Source organism: Pangasianodon hypophthalmus, chromosome 10 (genome assembly GCF_027358585.1).
Source record: "Pangasianodon hypophthalmus isolate fPanHyp1 chromosome 10, fPanHyp1.pri, whole genome shotgun sequence".
NCBI lineage: Eukaryota > Metazoa > Chordata > Actinopteri > Siluriformes > Pangasiidae > Pangasianodon > Pangasianodon hypophthalmus.
In genome coordinates, this window is record NC_069719.1 from 6,800,766 (window position 1) to 6,818,580 (window position 17,815).

The following is a 17,815-nucleotide window of genomic DNA, read 5'->3' on the forward strand; positions in this document are numbered from 1 at the left end:
TGCAGTTCAGCACAAAAACTTGTTTTTCTAGCAAAATATTTACATTACTGGCAGATTATATTGTACCAGAGAACCTTATTTTATATTGTAATACAGTAAAATATACAGTAATGTCAATTTTACTGTAAAACTAGACACCAAAAGGAACCTCATTTGGCTATTTATTTATTTGTTTGTTTGTTTGTTTGTTTGTTTGACCTTCCATTTCTTCCATTATTTTTCATCCTACATTTTACTGAACAAACAAAAGAACAAATAAATAATTAAATAGACAGATACATGCCCACTGATTTTGTTCACAATGTTCTCTTTAAGTTTACTGTGTTTATTATTTAACTTGATTTTTTTTTTATTTCACAAAGTTGTTATTGTGTAATTTGATTATTGTGTCTTTTATAACTATATACCCATGTTCTACGAAGAGTCACGTTCATTTCATTATTTATTTGTATTACTTTTTAAATATTATTTTATTTTTACATTTCTTTACAGAATAAGATTCATTCTGTGAACTAAAAATAAAGGGATTGCTTATTAAACACTTATGTATCACATTAATCACAGAATAAATTTATTTAAGATGTATATTTGACAATGACAGAACAGTTTTTTATACAGTAATATACTGTTATTAATATGTTGTCCTGTAAAAATACAGTACTGCATTCTATTTAAACATATACTACAGTATGCTGTTATGATAAACAAACATTATAGTAATGCTGTGAATATTCATAATAAATTTTTACAGTGTAACAGCTTGTGTTTTCTATATGTCAGAAATGTTTAAGACAGAAACATAATGAGGTTTCTGTCTTAATTGATAAATATGAACACATGAACACCTGAGGAAGCAACTGAAGAATATAAATAAGCTATAATAAATAAATAATAAACTCTGTCCAGTATAATATATAACCATTGTGTGTGTGTATGTATATATATATATATATATATATATATATATATATATATATATATAAAACTTATTACAGCAGAGAAAGTGGTCGTATTTTTAACATCTTTCAGGTAAGATTTTTAACATCTTTCAGGACCTTCTGTCTGTTGATCAACCAATAATTGGTACCTTAGTGCAAGAGATTTCACACAAAGAAAGAAAATATCCCATCACTGACCCTTCTCATAACACTAACCTCTCTAGCCTTTCACAACTTTTCATCCAAGTTGTCTAAAATGTGTGCAAATCTTTACTCATTGATTGATGATCAGACCAGGTTGGTGTCGATACCTCACACTGATCTCAGTCCTCAGATTGCACTGTGGCCTGACGTGTGATGGGCTTGTGGGCTTTGCTCTGCTGTCTAAAGCAGCTGTCCGAACTCAGACACTGAGTGGTCTCTTTCAGGTCCTCCAGGCTGGAAGTCTCGCCATGTGGTCCAGCAAAAGACTGGGAGTGTTTCCCTGTGTTTCACAGGAAGAAATGGAGGATGAGAAGAAGTGTGTAAGACCAGTAGATACAAATAATAAACTGAGCTCTATAGTGCATATCAGATATCTATCCTAAAGCTAATGAAATAAAATTCAACTGCAGGTCAATATAAAATATCATTTTAGAATCCACGTTCCAGTGACACTACAATGTCGTTGTGTGTGTGCTGTGTATGTGTGTGAGTGGACGAAGGAGAAACACTCACGCCAGTGACACTACAATGTCGTTGTGTGTGTGCTGTGTATGTGTGTGAGTGGACGAAGGAGAAACACTCACGCCAGTGTTGCCTAGAAGCATGTCTCTGGATGCGACAGCTTTTAATTCGGCGAGCAGCAGCTTTATGCAGATACACAGAGTTCTTCATGATGGCAGGCAGCTTGGCCTCGATCTCTGCAGCACAGATACACTCCTCAAAGAACTCTGAAAGAGAGAGAGAGAGAAAGAGGAGGAAAAAAACAGGACTCAGATAGCAAATGAATTCAAAAGCAAAGAAAAGGTCACATCTTCACATTTAACGTTTCAAGTGCAACTTCATGTGTAACTTCACTTATAGGGCAAAACCTTAAACTTCACCTTCGTGGGTGACATTTTAAAGATTAAAAGCATCATCACCTGCTACTGAACAAAATGGGCTTTATGTCTTGAAATGTCTGTGTGTTTTATTGGGGCAAATCGCATGCCCAGTTGCTCAGGACAAGCAAATTACATATCCAGGCTTTTTATTCACGGTTTATTTAATTCATCAGTTTTATTATTCACAGTTGCCTGGCAGACAAGCAGGTTCAGTCAGCTGTTGGTATAATGGTTACAAGTTTTATTTATTTATTTATTTATTTATTTACTTGTCTAAAAACCACAGGATGAAAAAAATGCTACTGTACACTGACTTTCACAAAAGAAAACCTTTCATTTGATATGTTTGTTTAAACATACCCCCAACTGATTAATATGCTTTATAAAACATATATAAAGCAAAAACTGTTCTATAACTCGAATGCTCGTACAACACAGTCATCTCGCATATAAACACTTCACAGAGCAAAAATGAAGACAAACCCAGACTTAAATACCATCTAACATGTGACAAAATAGCACTACAGCTCACAGCTTGAAATGTTAGCCACAAACTTTCTGCTTGAGGATAAAGTCTGACTACATAAAGTCACGCTTCTCAGGGATTTTATATATTAATATATAAATACATATTAATACATATAATTGGCTTGTTATAATTTTGAGTCAAATTATGTTCATTGTTGTTTTTTAGTCTACTTAACTAGGTTTCAGGGAAAAAACATATCATGGGACTGCTTAAACATTTAATCTTTCACTTGCCTGGTGGGCGAGTTAATAAATTTCTCATTTGCCCACCTCTGTTTACTGAGGGAAAGATGAGGAGAGCTTTAAAAATGCTGAAAGCAGGAGTGCTATTAGAAGCAATCTCAGGAATTCTGTTGATGTACATTTTCCATAATCATATCATATTGCAGCATATTTCCATTACTTTCGGATTGAGAGAGTAGACGATATGTTTAACCTTTAATCTGGGTTTAAATCAGGAATTTGATATTAACCCTTACTTATAATGCGGGTATCTAGTGAAGTTCTGTGACTATACTGACTATAAGTATGACTTGTTGTTTTTACTTGGTTTTCCTGCTTGGTTCCTTTTTCCTCTTTGTTAGTAGTTAATAGGTTAAATTAAGGAATTCAACACAACAAGGTATACTGTTATAGGAAAATAATCAACATCAGGGTGATGTGATGTAGCCAAACATGAAGAGGAGTCACTGTTAGCACCCCAAATTTGAATGTTTTCTGATAACAGCATGTCGTGCAGTGTTATAGAAAATGAATCAACACTTTCAAATGAAACAGATTTGAGAATTCAACAGTTAAAATAGTATGCAATGAAGCAATGAAATGGAATCAATTCAGCCATTTTGAAAAAGATCTCATAACTAGAAATGTAGAAAGGGCTGTTTCTGAATCTTTGGGGGGCAAAGCAAATGTATATACAGAAAAAAAATAAATAAATGCATTCTTATGGGGCCCCCTGGTGGCTCAGAGGCCCTAAGCTACTCCATATACCACTTATAGTATCTAGAAACAGCCTGACTATAAATATTAACACGTGATTTTGAGCATGCTCACTGCGGAGGTTGCTGACGTCTCCTATCATCCTCTCATCTCTCTCTCGGCTGCGCTCCAAACAGTTCAGACCCTGTTCCAGGTTCTTCAGGGCCTCCTCAGCCATCTTCAGCCTGCGTTCAATCTCTGCCCTGGACTCCATCTCAGCCTGGACCCACACACACACACACACAGATACATTACTTACATGACATAATTATATAGACCCAAAGGAAGATGTGTGGAATATATATATATGATATAGATGAGCGATGTTTCACTGGAGAGAAGGACGATGCAGTGGAGTGTGGAGATGAACCATTGATTTTTTATCGCTCAGGAGTAACTTAATGATAATGGATATGTGTGCAGAGAGAGGAGACAAAGAGAGAGAAATGAGAGAAGAGAGATTCTATGAAATTTAATAGCAGAAAAGGTTGTGAGAAGCATGCATGAATGCCATCACTCACGTTTGCACACAGAATCAAAGACTCTGCATTTGATATGAAAACATTTATCTTTATTCAAATTACCTTTGAAAAAATGTTTAGAATTAGTTTCACACTAATACATGTAACCACTGTGGTTTTTATTTTCTGCAGTCGAGTATAATGCGTAGGGGATTTTACTGACTGAGTAAATATCAGGTGTTTGTGCAAAATTCTGCACACACAGCACAAAATGAAGAAATTTAATTTCTACCAACGAGGCATTAAATGTGTCAGGTTTCAATGACATTCCTCAATTATCACAAGTTAGAAAATTAAATAAATAGTTGAAATGGTTTTCTTTTCTGAATGTGATATTTGTCATACAGTATGCTGGACATATGTCAGAAATGAAGAATGGCAAAACAACAACAACAACAACAACAACAATAATAATAATAATAATAACAATAATAATAATAATAATAAATGTATATTATCAAGTCAGTACAAAAAAACATTTTAGATTTCCATACATTAGTTTTCCAGCACAAAATGAAATGTTACAGAAAAATGTTTGTAAAGAAAGCAGCATATTACCTAAGAGACCACTTTTCAGACAAAAAAAAAAAAAAAAAACATAATGAAGGCTGCTGGTTTTTGCTGCCAAAGTAAGAAGCAAGTGTGACAGTCAAAGTCTCCAGAAGAACTGTGGCTGGTTCTGCAAGATGCTCAGTAACACTTACAGCTCATTTCCTCATAAAACTGCACACACTGTACCTGAGACTACTAATATGTTTAAAAGGTCGTCACACCAAATATTGACTTTGTTTTATTTATTATTGTTTGCTGCTCTTTATAGTATTTTTAATGTAAAACCCTTTAATTTCATTATTTTTGAAGGAATATTTGTTCTGCAGCATTTCTTTGCAAGTACTATATATATATATATATATATATATATATATATATATATATATATATATATAGCTTTTGTTAGTGGATTCAAGGCAAATAGCTTCCTACTGCTCACACCTGTATCACTGCTCAACACAGCCAGAGTGCTTTCTCTCCACTGTGTTTTTTGCCTCAAGGTGCCATATAGATGAAGCAGTTATTCGTAAATGTCCCTCTTACTCACCTTGAGCTCAGCTTCGGCCTGCTGTTTATCAGCTGTTAGCTGACTGAGGGACTTCTGAAGCGCTTGAGCCTGAGTTGAGTAAAACTCTCTCTCCTCCTGCAGCACATGAGCTCGCTGCTCATTCTCTTTCAGCCTGCAGAGAGAGACACAGAGCAGCTCTCACTCAGCACGCACATCCATACGCCGAGGAGAGTGTTGTATTCAATTATATAGCCCTGCTGGGATTCACACTGTACACTATTCATTATATAATTCATTATTACAGGTGTTTTCACATGCTGTAATCATTCCTGCAAACATAATGAAGAAAATCCTACGAATCCCCATAATGCACTTCGATTTTTATTTGTAGGAAATATAGCACAGAGCACAAATTCAGACGCGAATGATGCACTAAACATTTATCATCTTTTATTCCGCAGTGCTGTTGAATTCTCAAATCTGACTGGTTAGAAGGTGTTGATTAATTTTCTATAACAGCAGCTCTGGCAGTTGTTCCGGCTGTAATCAAATCACAGGTTTATATTAATGAGCTTGTTCAAATATGTTACTGTTTCTATAGTAACAGCTAATTCACAGGGAGTTGTATGGCTGACGCTTCATATAATCTAAGTCTAATATTAAACAGGTTTAAACATTTGCTGTTATTTAACAAATAAAAAATGTATAATAGTTGATGTGGTGAAGTTTTCTGTAATAAGACGTTTATTTAACATTTACGGAGGGAGACTCCAGTGTCAGTACCTGAGATATATTTAAAAAAAGCATGACATGGTATAATAGATGTTAAGAACATAAGACCATTTTCCTTTAGTAAAGTCCTCATTTCAAGTCATTCTTCGAAATAATTAGTATTAAAGCCATTGGCCAGATACAGCTGTAAATAAATCAGAGGTCCTGAATGCTATAAATACCTGAGGTAGATTGCAGGGCAGCACAAACCCTTCTAAAGCATAATTAACCAACACAAAAGGGCTTTACTGTCATGCAAGTCATTCCTAGCCTCAAGTCAGTCTATATCCTCACTGCTGTGCTCTGCTCATTGGTGTCACTGATCAATATGATGTTCGTTTGCAAATCAATAGATATTTCCACTTAGCAGCCTCCAGCCTCCATTAACACTGGGGTAGCCCTCAGTCAGGCATATAGGCTCATTCCTTCACATGTGGTTTAAAGCATACTTTATAACACAACATGCATTCTACTGAATTATTCAGTACTGAATTAATGGTGAGCAAAAAAAAAAGCTTTGAGAAATTTTCAGATATTTTCAATATACTAATTTGTCTGCTAAAATACTATACTAGGAGGTAATATTAGATTATATTAGATGAGATTAGATTCAACTTTACTGTATTTTGAGCCGAGTACAAGTTGAAAACCAACAGTTAGCGTCTAACCAGAAGTGCAGAACAGCAAGCCGCATTAAGTGTAAAGTGCAAAGAGACAATGAGGTAGGATGCCAGTAAAGTGCAAGTGACATGCAATTGGCATGATATCAACAGTGCGAATGAAATATAAACCAGGAAAGAAAAAAAAACAGTGCAAATTGCATGATGTGTGGAAATGAGTCTGGATTAGAGTAATAAAGACAGTAATGAATATACTAAAGGCTTGTCATCATTTACTGAAACTAGTCGTTATATGAAGGCAAAATGATGGTCTGTTTAAGAAATAAAACACTCGGGCGAAGCGGAGTTACTGTTACTGGTAGGACCTCAAGGTTGACTACATATCAAGAGTTTGACTCCTCTTACACAACATGCTAACATTTTTTATTTCTTTATGTAAGAACGACATGTTTTATTTAATTATAGTTACAATTAACGTTGTAGAACATCTTTTCTAATAGCAGCTATAAACAGACTCTCTTTTTCCCTCATCAGTTTCTCTCTTTCTTTCTTCTCTCTTGAAGTTAATAAGACGCAGCTTTTCATGTTACTAAGAAACTGAGAAAGTCTTCTGAAAAACTTATTTTGCTGCAGTTTTCCCTCTGACTGATACTAAGTGCTAACACTGGAGACACCTTCCAAACATGTTAAATAAATGACTCCTGACTGAAAACTTCACAGTAGCAACGAACACATTTTTAATCCCTTTATGTGGAGCTGCTGAAATAGAAAATTAATCAACACTTTCTGACCAACCAACATCCAGAATTCAACAGTGCTGTATTAAAAAAAGCCATTACATAAAGTTAATATCATATTCACTTTGACGTATGATATCATTTAGATATCATTTAGATATGTATGATATATGATATGATATGTATAGACGTATGATATCATTTAGATTTTTTTAACATCTAAACAATATATTATTTGACCATTTTTGTTGCTTGTGATACATGTCTTTTTTTTTTTTTCATTTTATATAAACTCCATGGATTTAAAAAAATATATTATATAGAATTAGATACAAATAGAGAACACATGATGAGTTCAGGAAAAAAAAAAATCAGCATCAAGCCTTCTGTTATTTTTTTTTATACCTCTCTTCTGCCTGCTTCTTTTCACAGAGTAGACACTTCATGTGCTCCTCGATGTTTCTCAGGTTGCCCTGTAGCTGCTCCTGTGGTTTTGGGTATGTAGGATCAGGAGCAGAAGCCTGATTTCCAGAGTCAATCCCATCCATCCCTTTCTCTCTGAGCATATCCAGAGTACGCTGCTTCTCCTTAGACAGCTCCTGAGCAGTAACAGACACAAGCCCTAAACGCTGAAGCACTTAAACTAAGCCTAGTGCTCACTTAAAGAAATCCCAAAACAGTAACTCGCCTCAGATGTGTAGATTTCCTTATATATATATATATATATATATATATATATATATATATATATATATATATATATATATATATATATATATATATATATATATATATATATGGAGTTAATACTCAGTAGTAGTATCAGTAAGTCAGTAATTCTGATCAGTTTTTTTAAAGCAGTTCCAGGAAGCTGTGTACCTCAAGAGACCGCTGTAGTCGAGTGGTCAGACTGTTAAGCTCTTCTTTCTCAGACTCGACTCCTTTCAGCGACCGAGCTGTTCCATCCAAATCCCTAAAAACACACTACAGCATTACAGCAGCGTCAAAAAGCCATTACTAATACAAACACTAATACAGAAATGTCTTTGATTCATAAAGATGTTCTGCAACTCATATGAGGGACTTCATCAGTTTCACTTCAGTACCCTGATACACTCTTCGCATGCGTGGCGAAACATATCTTCATGACTCACTACTTCAAGACATATCTACACATCCTGCGTAAGTGTGCCATTTTTTAAAATCATTATGACATCATACATTTCATTTAAATGTATCCTAACAATAGTGTTCATTTCCATCGTCTCTTACTGATGAATACTGATATACTTTTATGTGTTTTGATTTATCACTGCTATAGTTTTCAGTACATAAGGAAAGTATTATTTTTATTATAAAAATATTTTTAGGAAATTATTATATTCCTATAACAGCACATTCTGAAGTGTTTTATACATCTTATACCACAGCAATTTGTTAACGATTAACATTTTTAATTAATTACTAAATACGATGTCTTATTATTTATACATTATATTTACATTTAATGTTATGAAACTTCTGTGAAACAAGATAGTTCTTGCTATCACTTATGCTATAGTAGCTATAAACAGTTATTCTCAGAAAAGACTCTCTCTCTTTTAGTTATTGAGACAAAATACGCAGGCTTTTCATGATACTGAGAAGCGCAGTCTTTGGTCCTGAAGACTCTACCATGGCGGAAAACTATTGACGAAGTGTTGACATTGAAGACCCTTCTATAGATGCTAAATAAAAATCACAATTTCAACTAACTGTTAAATAACAACACATTTTAAAATAAAACTCATTACATTTAAAAATGGAATATTTTAGCCTTAGATTATGTGGAGCATTCAGCGAGATCCTGTGAACGAGTTATTACTATAGATATGATAACAGATTAGAACACATGCATTATAAAGCTATGATTCGAATGATCAGAGCTGCTGTTATAGAAAACTAATCAATATCTTCCGACTAATCAGAATCGTGAATTCAGCAGCATTGTGCAATAAAGGGTAAAGAAAAACATGAAACTAATTCCATGCAGCGATTTACACAGACTGTGGCGTACCGCTTGATCTGCTCCTGCTCGGCTCTAAGCTCCATCAGCACCTCCTCAAACCTCTGCTTCTCTTGCTCCAGCACCTGATTCAGCCGTTCCAGTTCCTACAGTGTGTTTGCACACACACGCACACGCACACACACACACACACACACACACACACACACACACACACACACACACACACACACACATCCTCAACTACATAGAGATGGTAATTCACCTGCTACTCCTACCTTGTACCTGCACATTTTGGGCATTTTATCAGGTAAACCTACAACACAGATCACTTTGTCATGTACAGTTACAGACTGTAGAACGTAGCTAGCAGCAGTTACATGTGTATGGTCAGCGAAGGTCATACAGTGGTCTCTTACCACTGGTGGATTGGGTAGAAGTGGGCTGAGAAATTATCCATAGCATCAGATGGACTATGGTCAGTAATTGTATACCTACAAAGTGTACTTATATGGCTAGATACATACTATGTGGATACACACTTCAAAATTAGCATCATAGCACGTGAAAATATCTTGCATATAGTCAAATTTATCTAGAATTTCCTACTTTAAGATGACCATGAACTAAATATAAGATTATTCAACATAAGATATTTCTAATCATTTTTAATAGATACGCCACTGATATGATATACCCAGTATCAGTATCAGGCCAATACCAGTAAAAATGGTGGATTGGATATCAAAGAATCATATAGAATATCATATCAGATATTGTATCCTGTAACAAATGATCCAAGCAATGATTGGTATTGGATTTGGAGAACAAATTTATTTTTGGAACTGGAAAGGTTTATGTATAAAGAGACTTGACTGTTTTTTTTTTTTTCTTTTGTGAAGATCGATTTGATTATATTTATAATTCATATGTTATTATATTTGTTATATTTAGAACATAAGCGATTTTTGAGTTTAAATGTGAAGTGCCAAAAAAAACAGGTTAAAGCTTAGTAGTTTTTAAAGAAAACAATATTAATTATATAGTTAATAAAAAAACAATATACTCAAGGTTTCAGTATCAGTATCGGGAAGAAAGTGGTATCTCGCTATCTCTAATTTATACTAGTATCAAGCCTTACATTTTCTTTATTCTATTGGCAGATAATGTTCCTTTTTTTCTAGAAATAAATGCTTAGAAAAATAGCTAAAGCATCTGCCAATAGAACAAGACTATTTCAAATCTAGAAATAGGTTTACTAATCTTATACTTATTTTACTGTAATCAAGGAAATACTAGATACATTGGACGATATTCAATATTCAATTTGATATTTCCGCTTGATAAAATGCCATTTTTAATTTTTTTTATCAATAAATTCACAAGACCAACAGACAACATGCAAAATAAAAATCTCTCTCTCTCTCTCTCTCTCTCACACACACACACACACACACACACACACACATACACCTCATTCGCCATGCATTCAAAGATGGATGTAAATCCACAAGCATTATTAATACAAAGACAAATTTGCATCCATATGATTATAAGAATTTGTATGAGAAAAATGAGAAAAATAAGGATTTTTGGCAGCATAAAACACATTTTAAATGCATAGAAGCTCAGCAAATACAAGTGCATACTTACACTGACTTTTAAAAAAAAAACAAAAAAAAAACTGGCAACTCGGTGTGTGTAAGTCTAAAATAAATAACAGCCTGTAACTAACCGCCTTCTGTTCTCTCTGTAAGCTCAGTTCTTCAGTCTCCTCCATGAGTTTATCTGAAGAAAAACATGCACAGGTATAGAGTTTTATAATTAAAGTCATTATCAGTCTTAACTGACTGTAGGTGTGTATGAATGTATTATTCTCAGTGTTCCTTTTTTTTATGAACATTAGGTTTTGCTCACAGCAAGATGGGAAACTGATATGTTTTAAAACCTATTTGAACAATATCAGTGGAACATATAGCGTTTGTGAGGCACTGCTATGAAATGTAATCGAGTTCATCTCTGATACTGATGCATCCATAAGCCTCACCCAGGTACTCCTGTTTCTCTTTGGCCAGCTGCAGTCCCTGAGCCTCCAGACTCTCAATCATAGCCTCGCCTAGCTGGGCATTCTTCCAGGTGCTGAAAATATATCACCACATTACAAATTACATAACATACACCGTTAGTATCCTATATGTCTTGCTCTTCAAGCTGTATACTGCAGTAATATAGTTTTGCCAAATAATAAGTTTATATAAGATTATATACTTTCTTTAATATATAAATATGTTAGGAGCATGCATTTGGTATTGTTTGAAGAAAATTTCTGGAAGAACATTACTGTATATTCTGATTTATTTCAGTTACATACAAACATTTGCCTAAAACTGGGTTTGTATCAGTTTAAACCAGTTTTTAATTAAGTATTTTGAATAAGTATGATGAAATAAAAATAGTTCTTGCTAGTGAAGTCAGATTTTTGGACCCATCTATATACATTTGAGTGCAAAGAATTGCCAAAAATCATTATCTAGCCAAAAGTATGTGGACACCTGACCATCACACCCATACATGGGTCTTCCCCAAACTGTTCTAGCATGATAATGCAAGTGCCATAAAGACATGGCTTTCCAAGGTTGGAGTGGAAGAACTCGAGTGGTCTGCACAGAGCCCTGACCTCAACTCCACTGAACACCTTTGGGATGAATTGTAAGGCTGACTGCGTGCCTGGACACCTCGTCCCCGACTTCAGTCATGCTCTTGTGGCTGAATGAGCACAAATCCCCACAGCCATGCTCCAAAATCTAGTGGAAAGCCTTCCCAAAAGAGTGGAGGCTGTTTTAGCAGGATAGGGGGTACCAACGTAGGAATGGGATGTTCAGCAAGCACATATGAGTGTCATTGGTTGGGGGTCCACATACTTTTGGCCATATAGTGTATCATAACATACACTTATTCATTCATTCATTCTCTGTAAGTGCTTTCTTCTGGTCAGCGTCACGGTTGGATCCGGAGCCTATCCCAGGAACAGTAGGGATGATGCGAAACTACACTCTGGATACCCAATTTCTAAATCTTAGCCAGTCCACCTGCTAGTATGTTTTTGGGCGGATACCGGAGAACGCAATGGAAATCCACCTGGTCACAGGGAAACGGTGCACAGAAACTCAATGCAAAGACAGTACCCCAAGCTATACACTATTTGGGGGCCCCTAAATGGCACAACAGGAAAGCATTTACCCTATTGCTGGGGGATTGTGAATCCCGACATTGCCACAGCCATCTGTCGCTGAAAGTCAAGAGTGCTCTCTGAATGGGAATAATGGCATTACTGGCTCTCCTCTGTCAATCAGAGCAACACTAGCCAATCACAAGTACCTTTGATCTCATGTATGCGGAAGAGGGTAGATAGCGCTTTCCGCTGAGTGTGGCCTTGTAAATGAACAACAGTTTGAAAAGAAGTGCAAAAACAATAGCTTGTTCACAATTACTCTGTAGGTTGCGGCGTGACAGGAGAGAGTTAGCTCGTGGATGGGAATTGATGAACTGTGCAAATGAAGGCTAAATGTCTTGCTTGTATAAAATAAATGCATTTTGTTCGTCATTTTGCCCTAAAGGTGCTCATGATGGACTGGTGTGTCTGCTCTTCACCTTGTCCCCAGTGTTCCTGGAATAGGCTCCAGATCCATTGCAACCCTGCCCTGGATAAAGCATTCACTGAAGATGAATGAATGAATGAATGAATGAATTTTGTCCTAAAGGTATGCAAACCTTACGCTTAACTGTATGCATTTAAGTACTAAGGCTCACACTTTTCCTGACTCTTCCAGCATCTCCAGCCATTGGCACTGCTCTGACTCTGACTCTGCTGCTAACACTATGTCTCCCTGTGAAGGATGATAAGAGCAGAGTTAGTAACAAAATGCTGTAGAATTTCTGGTCTTGTGCAGTTTTTTTTAGATGCCTTAGGGTAAACAGGAGAATGGATCATACATTAAAATCCTCATGGTTGATAACCATGGCAAAAGGCATGCCTTGTTCCTCCCTTGGCTCGACCACACATCCGCCTAGAGGAATAACTCCCTGTTAAAACAACATGGTCAGTCAGTAAAAAAGAAACAGACAACAGACTGGAGAGAAGAGGAAAATAACACAATATTAGCACCAACTGTTTTTCAGATTTTGGATTGAATTTCAGAATGGAAATCAGACGCTTACCTTTGGATGAATGTTGAAGTATCTGTTAGCTTCAAAGTTTCTTTTCTCATTCTCAGCATAGTAGAGCAGGAAGCTGTCTTTGATAATGAAGAATCTATTCAATTAAAAAAAAATAATGAACCAGGTCGAATGTTACATTTTCCCTGATCAGCCATAACATTGAAACCACCTGCCTAATATTGTATAGGCCCCATTTGTGCTGCCAAAACAGCTCTGACCCGTCGAGGCATGGGCTCCACAAGGCCTCTGAAGGTGCACTGGCACCAAGACATTAGCAGTAGATCCTATAAGTCCTGTAAGTTGCAAGGTGGGATCTCCATGGATCGGACTTGTTTGTCCAGCACATCCCACAGAGGCTCGCTCAGATTGAGATCTGGGGAATTTGGAATCCAAGTCAACACCTTGAACTCTTTGTCATGTTCCTCAAAACAAATTTCTGAACAATTTTTTGCAGTGTGGCAGGGTACATTTTCCTGCTGAAAGAGACCACTGCCATTAGGGAATACTGTTGCCATGAAGGGGTGTACTTAGTCTGCAACAATGTTTAGGTAGGTGGTAGATGAACCTACCCAGGACCTAAGGTTTCCCAGCAGAACATTGCCCAGAGCATCACACTGCCTTTGCCTGCTGGCCTTTTCCCATAATGCATCCTGGTGCCATCTCTTTGCCAGGTAAGTGATGCACATGCACCTGGCCATCCACATGATGTAAAAGAAAATGTGATTCATCAGACCAGGCCTCCTTCTTCCATTGTTTCATGGTCCATTTCTGATGCTCACGTGCCCATTGTAGGCGCTTTCAGCAGTGGACAGAGGTCAGCATGGGCACTCTGATCGGTCTGTGGCTACGCAGCCTCATACGCAGCAAGCCGCGATGCACTGTGTGTTCTGACACCTTTCTATCATAGCCAGCAATAATTTTTTCAGCAATTTGTACTACAGTATCTCTTCTGTGGGATCGGACCAGACGGGATAGCCTTTGCACCCCATGCGCATCAGTGGGTCTTGGGCATTAATTTGATTAATTTGAGATTAATTTGACCTTAATCTCACATTTGTAGAGAAACAAATCTTTTTTGCTATGTGTAATTTATGTTCTACTTATTTTAGCTACAATTTGCCTTTCATTTGGGCATTTCTACTACAGTGCTGCTGAATTCTTGATTGGTCAGAATTGATTCATTTTCTATAACTGCAGCTCTGACAATAGTGCTGATTGCAATTCTAATTACTACCTTATATTATGTATTCGTTTTAATCATTTCTATAGTAAAAACCCATTCATAGTGACTTTTATGTCAGACACTCCATATAAACAGTTTTAAAAAAAACCTTTGTAATCATTGATATGTTAAAATTCTCTGTGATGAGCCATTTATTTAACATTTATGGAAATTGTCTCCGGTGTAACTTTAAGTTTTCCACTACTTCAGGACAGAAGAATTACCTGTTTCTCAGGAACATTATAAGCTGCATTGTTTTTCTGTTTAACTTCTAACTGGTTTTGTGGACGTTCTATAACATTAAATCAATACAGCAGTTCTTCTGACTGATCAACTTTACCCTGTGAGGAAACATTTCTATCCTGCTGGGAGTGATCTCTTCCAGGATGACCCTGCCCCCATCCACAAGGCACAAGGGCTCACTGAATGAGTGAGGTTTAATGAGGATGAAAAGGATATAAATCATATGCTACGGACTTCACAGTAACCACATCTCAATTCAACTGACCACCAATGGGGATTTTTTTTTTCAAGTGACATATTAGACAGCACTCTTTACCACCATCACAAAAACACCATCTGAGGGAGTATCTTTGGGAAGAATTGTGCTCATCCTTCCATTACAGTTCCAGAGACTTATAGAATCTGTACAAAGCTATTCTGGAGGCTTTAGGTTGTTTTTTCCATTAATATGTCACCCCTCTGTATTAAATCAGTGAGTGATTGTAAGTAATTTATTAATATGCTTTATCATGCAAACTGTTTAGTCGGTATGAAGCACATTAAGATTTTGGGGTCCAATAAAAAGTGCTGCATAGATGAAGATGATATTTATTATTTTTATTGTTCATCTACATATCAATCTTTACAATCTAGATTATAAATCCTAATTTTTTTTGTATCAGTTTTAGAATTAAAAGCACCAGGATCAATAATGCACTTCAGGTACTACGCAAGTAATAATGATGTATACACTTTCCCCTACTCTGTTCTAGGATGGATCGAAAAAGCTGTATATTTGCTCAGTACTTCCACTGAGTCCTACTGCATGACTCATCATGTCTAGGAATAAACCCATAATAGTTCTACTATCAAGAGAATAAAATCTGTGAATTAACCAGTACCATGAACAACATGCTCCTATATTCCTATAACTCCTATATTCATTAAAATGTTCAGAACAGCAAGCATTTAAAATCAGTACAGACTGTAAAATAGTAATACACCCAACCCCTTTTCTCGACAGGAGATGAGATGAGATCCCCACTGTACCTTCGAGCCCATTTAGCTGATGGTCTTCCGGAGGATCTTTTCCACAGCACGCCACGCAGCTGCACTTTCCTGCTGACGTCTGGGATGCTAGAGTCCGGCTGCTCCATGGAGATCCAGGAAGGAAATAAAAAGGGGCTTGGAGGAGAAAAAACACGGCTGTCGTTTTCAAAGAAGTGGGTGGAGGGGTTAACATTAGCAGAAGAGAGTCTAAAGCACACTCATGCTCACACACACGCACACAAAGCCAATTAGGGAACTTCCAATAACTCAACAAGGCAGAATGATGTGGACGTCAATAGAGGCATCGGATATGTAAAAGCAAAAGAGCAAGAGGGAGAGAGCAGCGTATGGCTGAGTTTCTAAATCTGAAAGATGGTCAATAGATGTCTCATATGACACTTATTTAGATTACTTGCAATAGTCTTCTCAGTTTAATCAGTGCGACTATAGAAACGCTCACGCTGCCTACAAAAGAGCAATAGTCCACTTTCCCAGTGCATTAATCTGCTTTAAGGCTTTCTGCATGTCAGGTTCACAGCATTATAGCTGTTTTTCACTGATGCACATTAGGGACAGACAGGCAAGCCATCACAGCTTGTTTATACTGAATACATGCTGCAGAGCTAAGAGTACTTGATGTAATCATTCAGCGGAAACTAAAACCTGCATGCAGACTTGTCGAGAGACATAAAAAAGGTGCTTCGAAGTCCTGCATAACAGATACCAGGTATCCATGGATCAAACGTGGCCAACATCTTTATTTATACAAAAATATGACACGAAGGAAAGCGGTTTAATCATTTAGGGGACAAGTAACACAAGCAAGTTAGCGAAATAAGTCAGAATCCACCTGGTGGAATGATATGAAAATCAGTCCTTAGATGTCCCCATTTTCCACATTTCCATCACTAGCACTTCTATCTTGCTTACATAGAAATCTGATTCTATAAGGAAAGCACAGAATAGACAAAAGAATGAAAGTGAGAAGTCATGCTAGTCTTTTTAATTTGGAGTTGGAGCATGCTGGAGACTCAGCAGTTCTCTGGTCTGATGAGACCTTTTAGCCTTGGCATAAAGCTTTAGGTTTGGTGGAAACTCATCACTGCAAATCATCCTGAGAACACAATTCCCACAGTGAAGCATGGTGGTGGTAGAATCATGTAATGGGGAAGCTTTTCATCAGCAGGGACTGGGAAACTGGTTAGGATTTGGGTCCAGATGGATGGAGCCAAATACAGGGATACTGAGGCAATGAACATAAAAGTGCTAACTACCAAACTAGTTAGCTCTCTCGTACATGCTTTGCTCTCCAATATTTCATACTGATTAATGTGAGCTGCTTGAAGAAACATATGAGGGCCGTGGTCATCACAGGTTACGCTCATCTTCATCTTCTTCATCATCATCGTGCTCTTCCTGAGCAAAGTGATTAATAATTAACTTGTATGACTGGCTTATAATAGAACTCATAAGTACAGTACAGTGCTGATAAAACAACAAATCCCTGACTGAGGCAATATTAAACAAGCATAATGCTACATACTGCATTATTAGCTTGGTATAGTTGCAAGCTAATGGTTAGAGAGTCGGACTTGCAACCCGAAGGTCGTGGGTTTGAGTCTCAGGTCCGGCAGGGATGGGAGGAGGGATGGGAGGGGGGAGGGGGGAGTGAATGACCAGTGCTCTCTTCCACCCTCAGTACCACGACTGAGATGAGACCCTTAAACAAGGCACCGAACCCCCAACTGCTCCCCGGGCGCCACTGCAAAAAAAAAAAAAAAAAAAAAAAAAGGCTGCCCACTGCTGTGTGTGTGTGTGTGTGTGTGTGTGTGCGCACTTGGATGGGTTAAATGCAGAGCA

The 17,815-nt window shown here is 36.9% G+C and overlaps 1 protein-coding gene across 1 annotated transcript; it reads right to left on the reverse strand.

Moving 5' to 3' along the window:
* Nucleotides 1–964: 964 nt before the first annotated feature.
* On the reverse strand, nucleotides 965–17,680 carry plekhd1 (pleckstrin homology domain containing, family D (with coiled-coil domains) member 1). The gene is made up of 13 exons (XM_026944269.3): nucleotides 15,956–17,680; nucleotides 13,462–13,555; nucleotides 13,237–13,326; nucleotides 13,054–13,130; nucleotides 11,291–11,382; nucleotides 10,979–11,031; nucleotides 9,295–9,389; nucleotides 8,118–8,211; nucleotides 7,644–7,837; nucleotides 5,150–5,282; nucleotides 3,605–3,749; nucleotides 1,727–1,870; nucleotides 965–1,422 (listed from the first exon to the last, which is right to left on the reverse strand). The coding sequence occupies exons 1-13, from the start codon at nucleotides 16,060–16,062 to the stop codon at nucleotides 1,262–1,264; spliced, it is 1,479 nt and encodes a 492-aa protein (XP_026800070.3). The 5' UTR covers nucleotides 16,063–17,680; the 3' UTR covers nucleotides 965–1,261.
* Nucleotides 17,681–17,815: the final 135 nt, after the last annotated feature.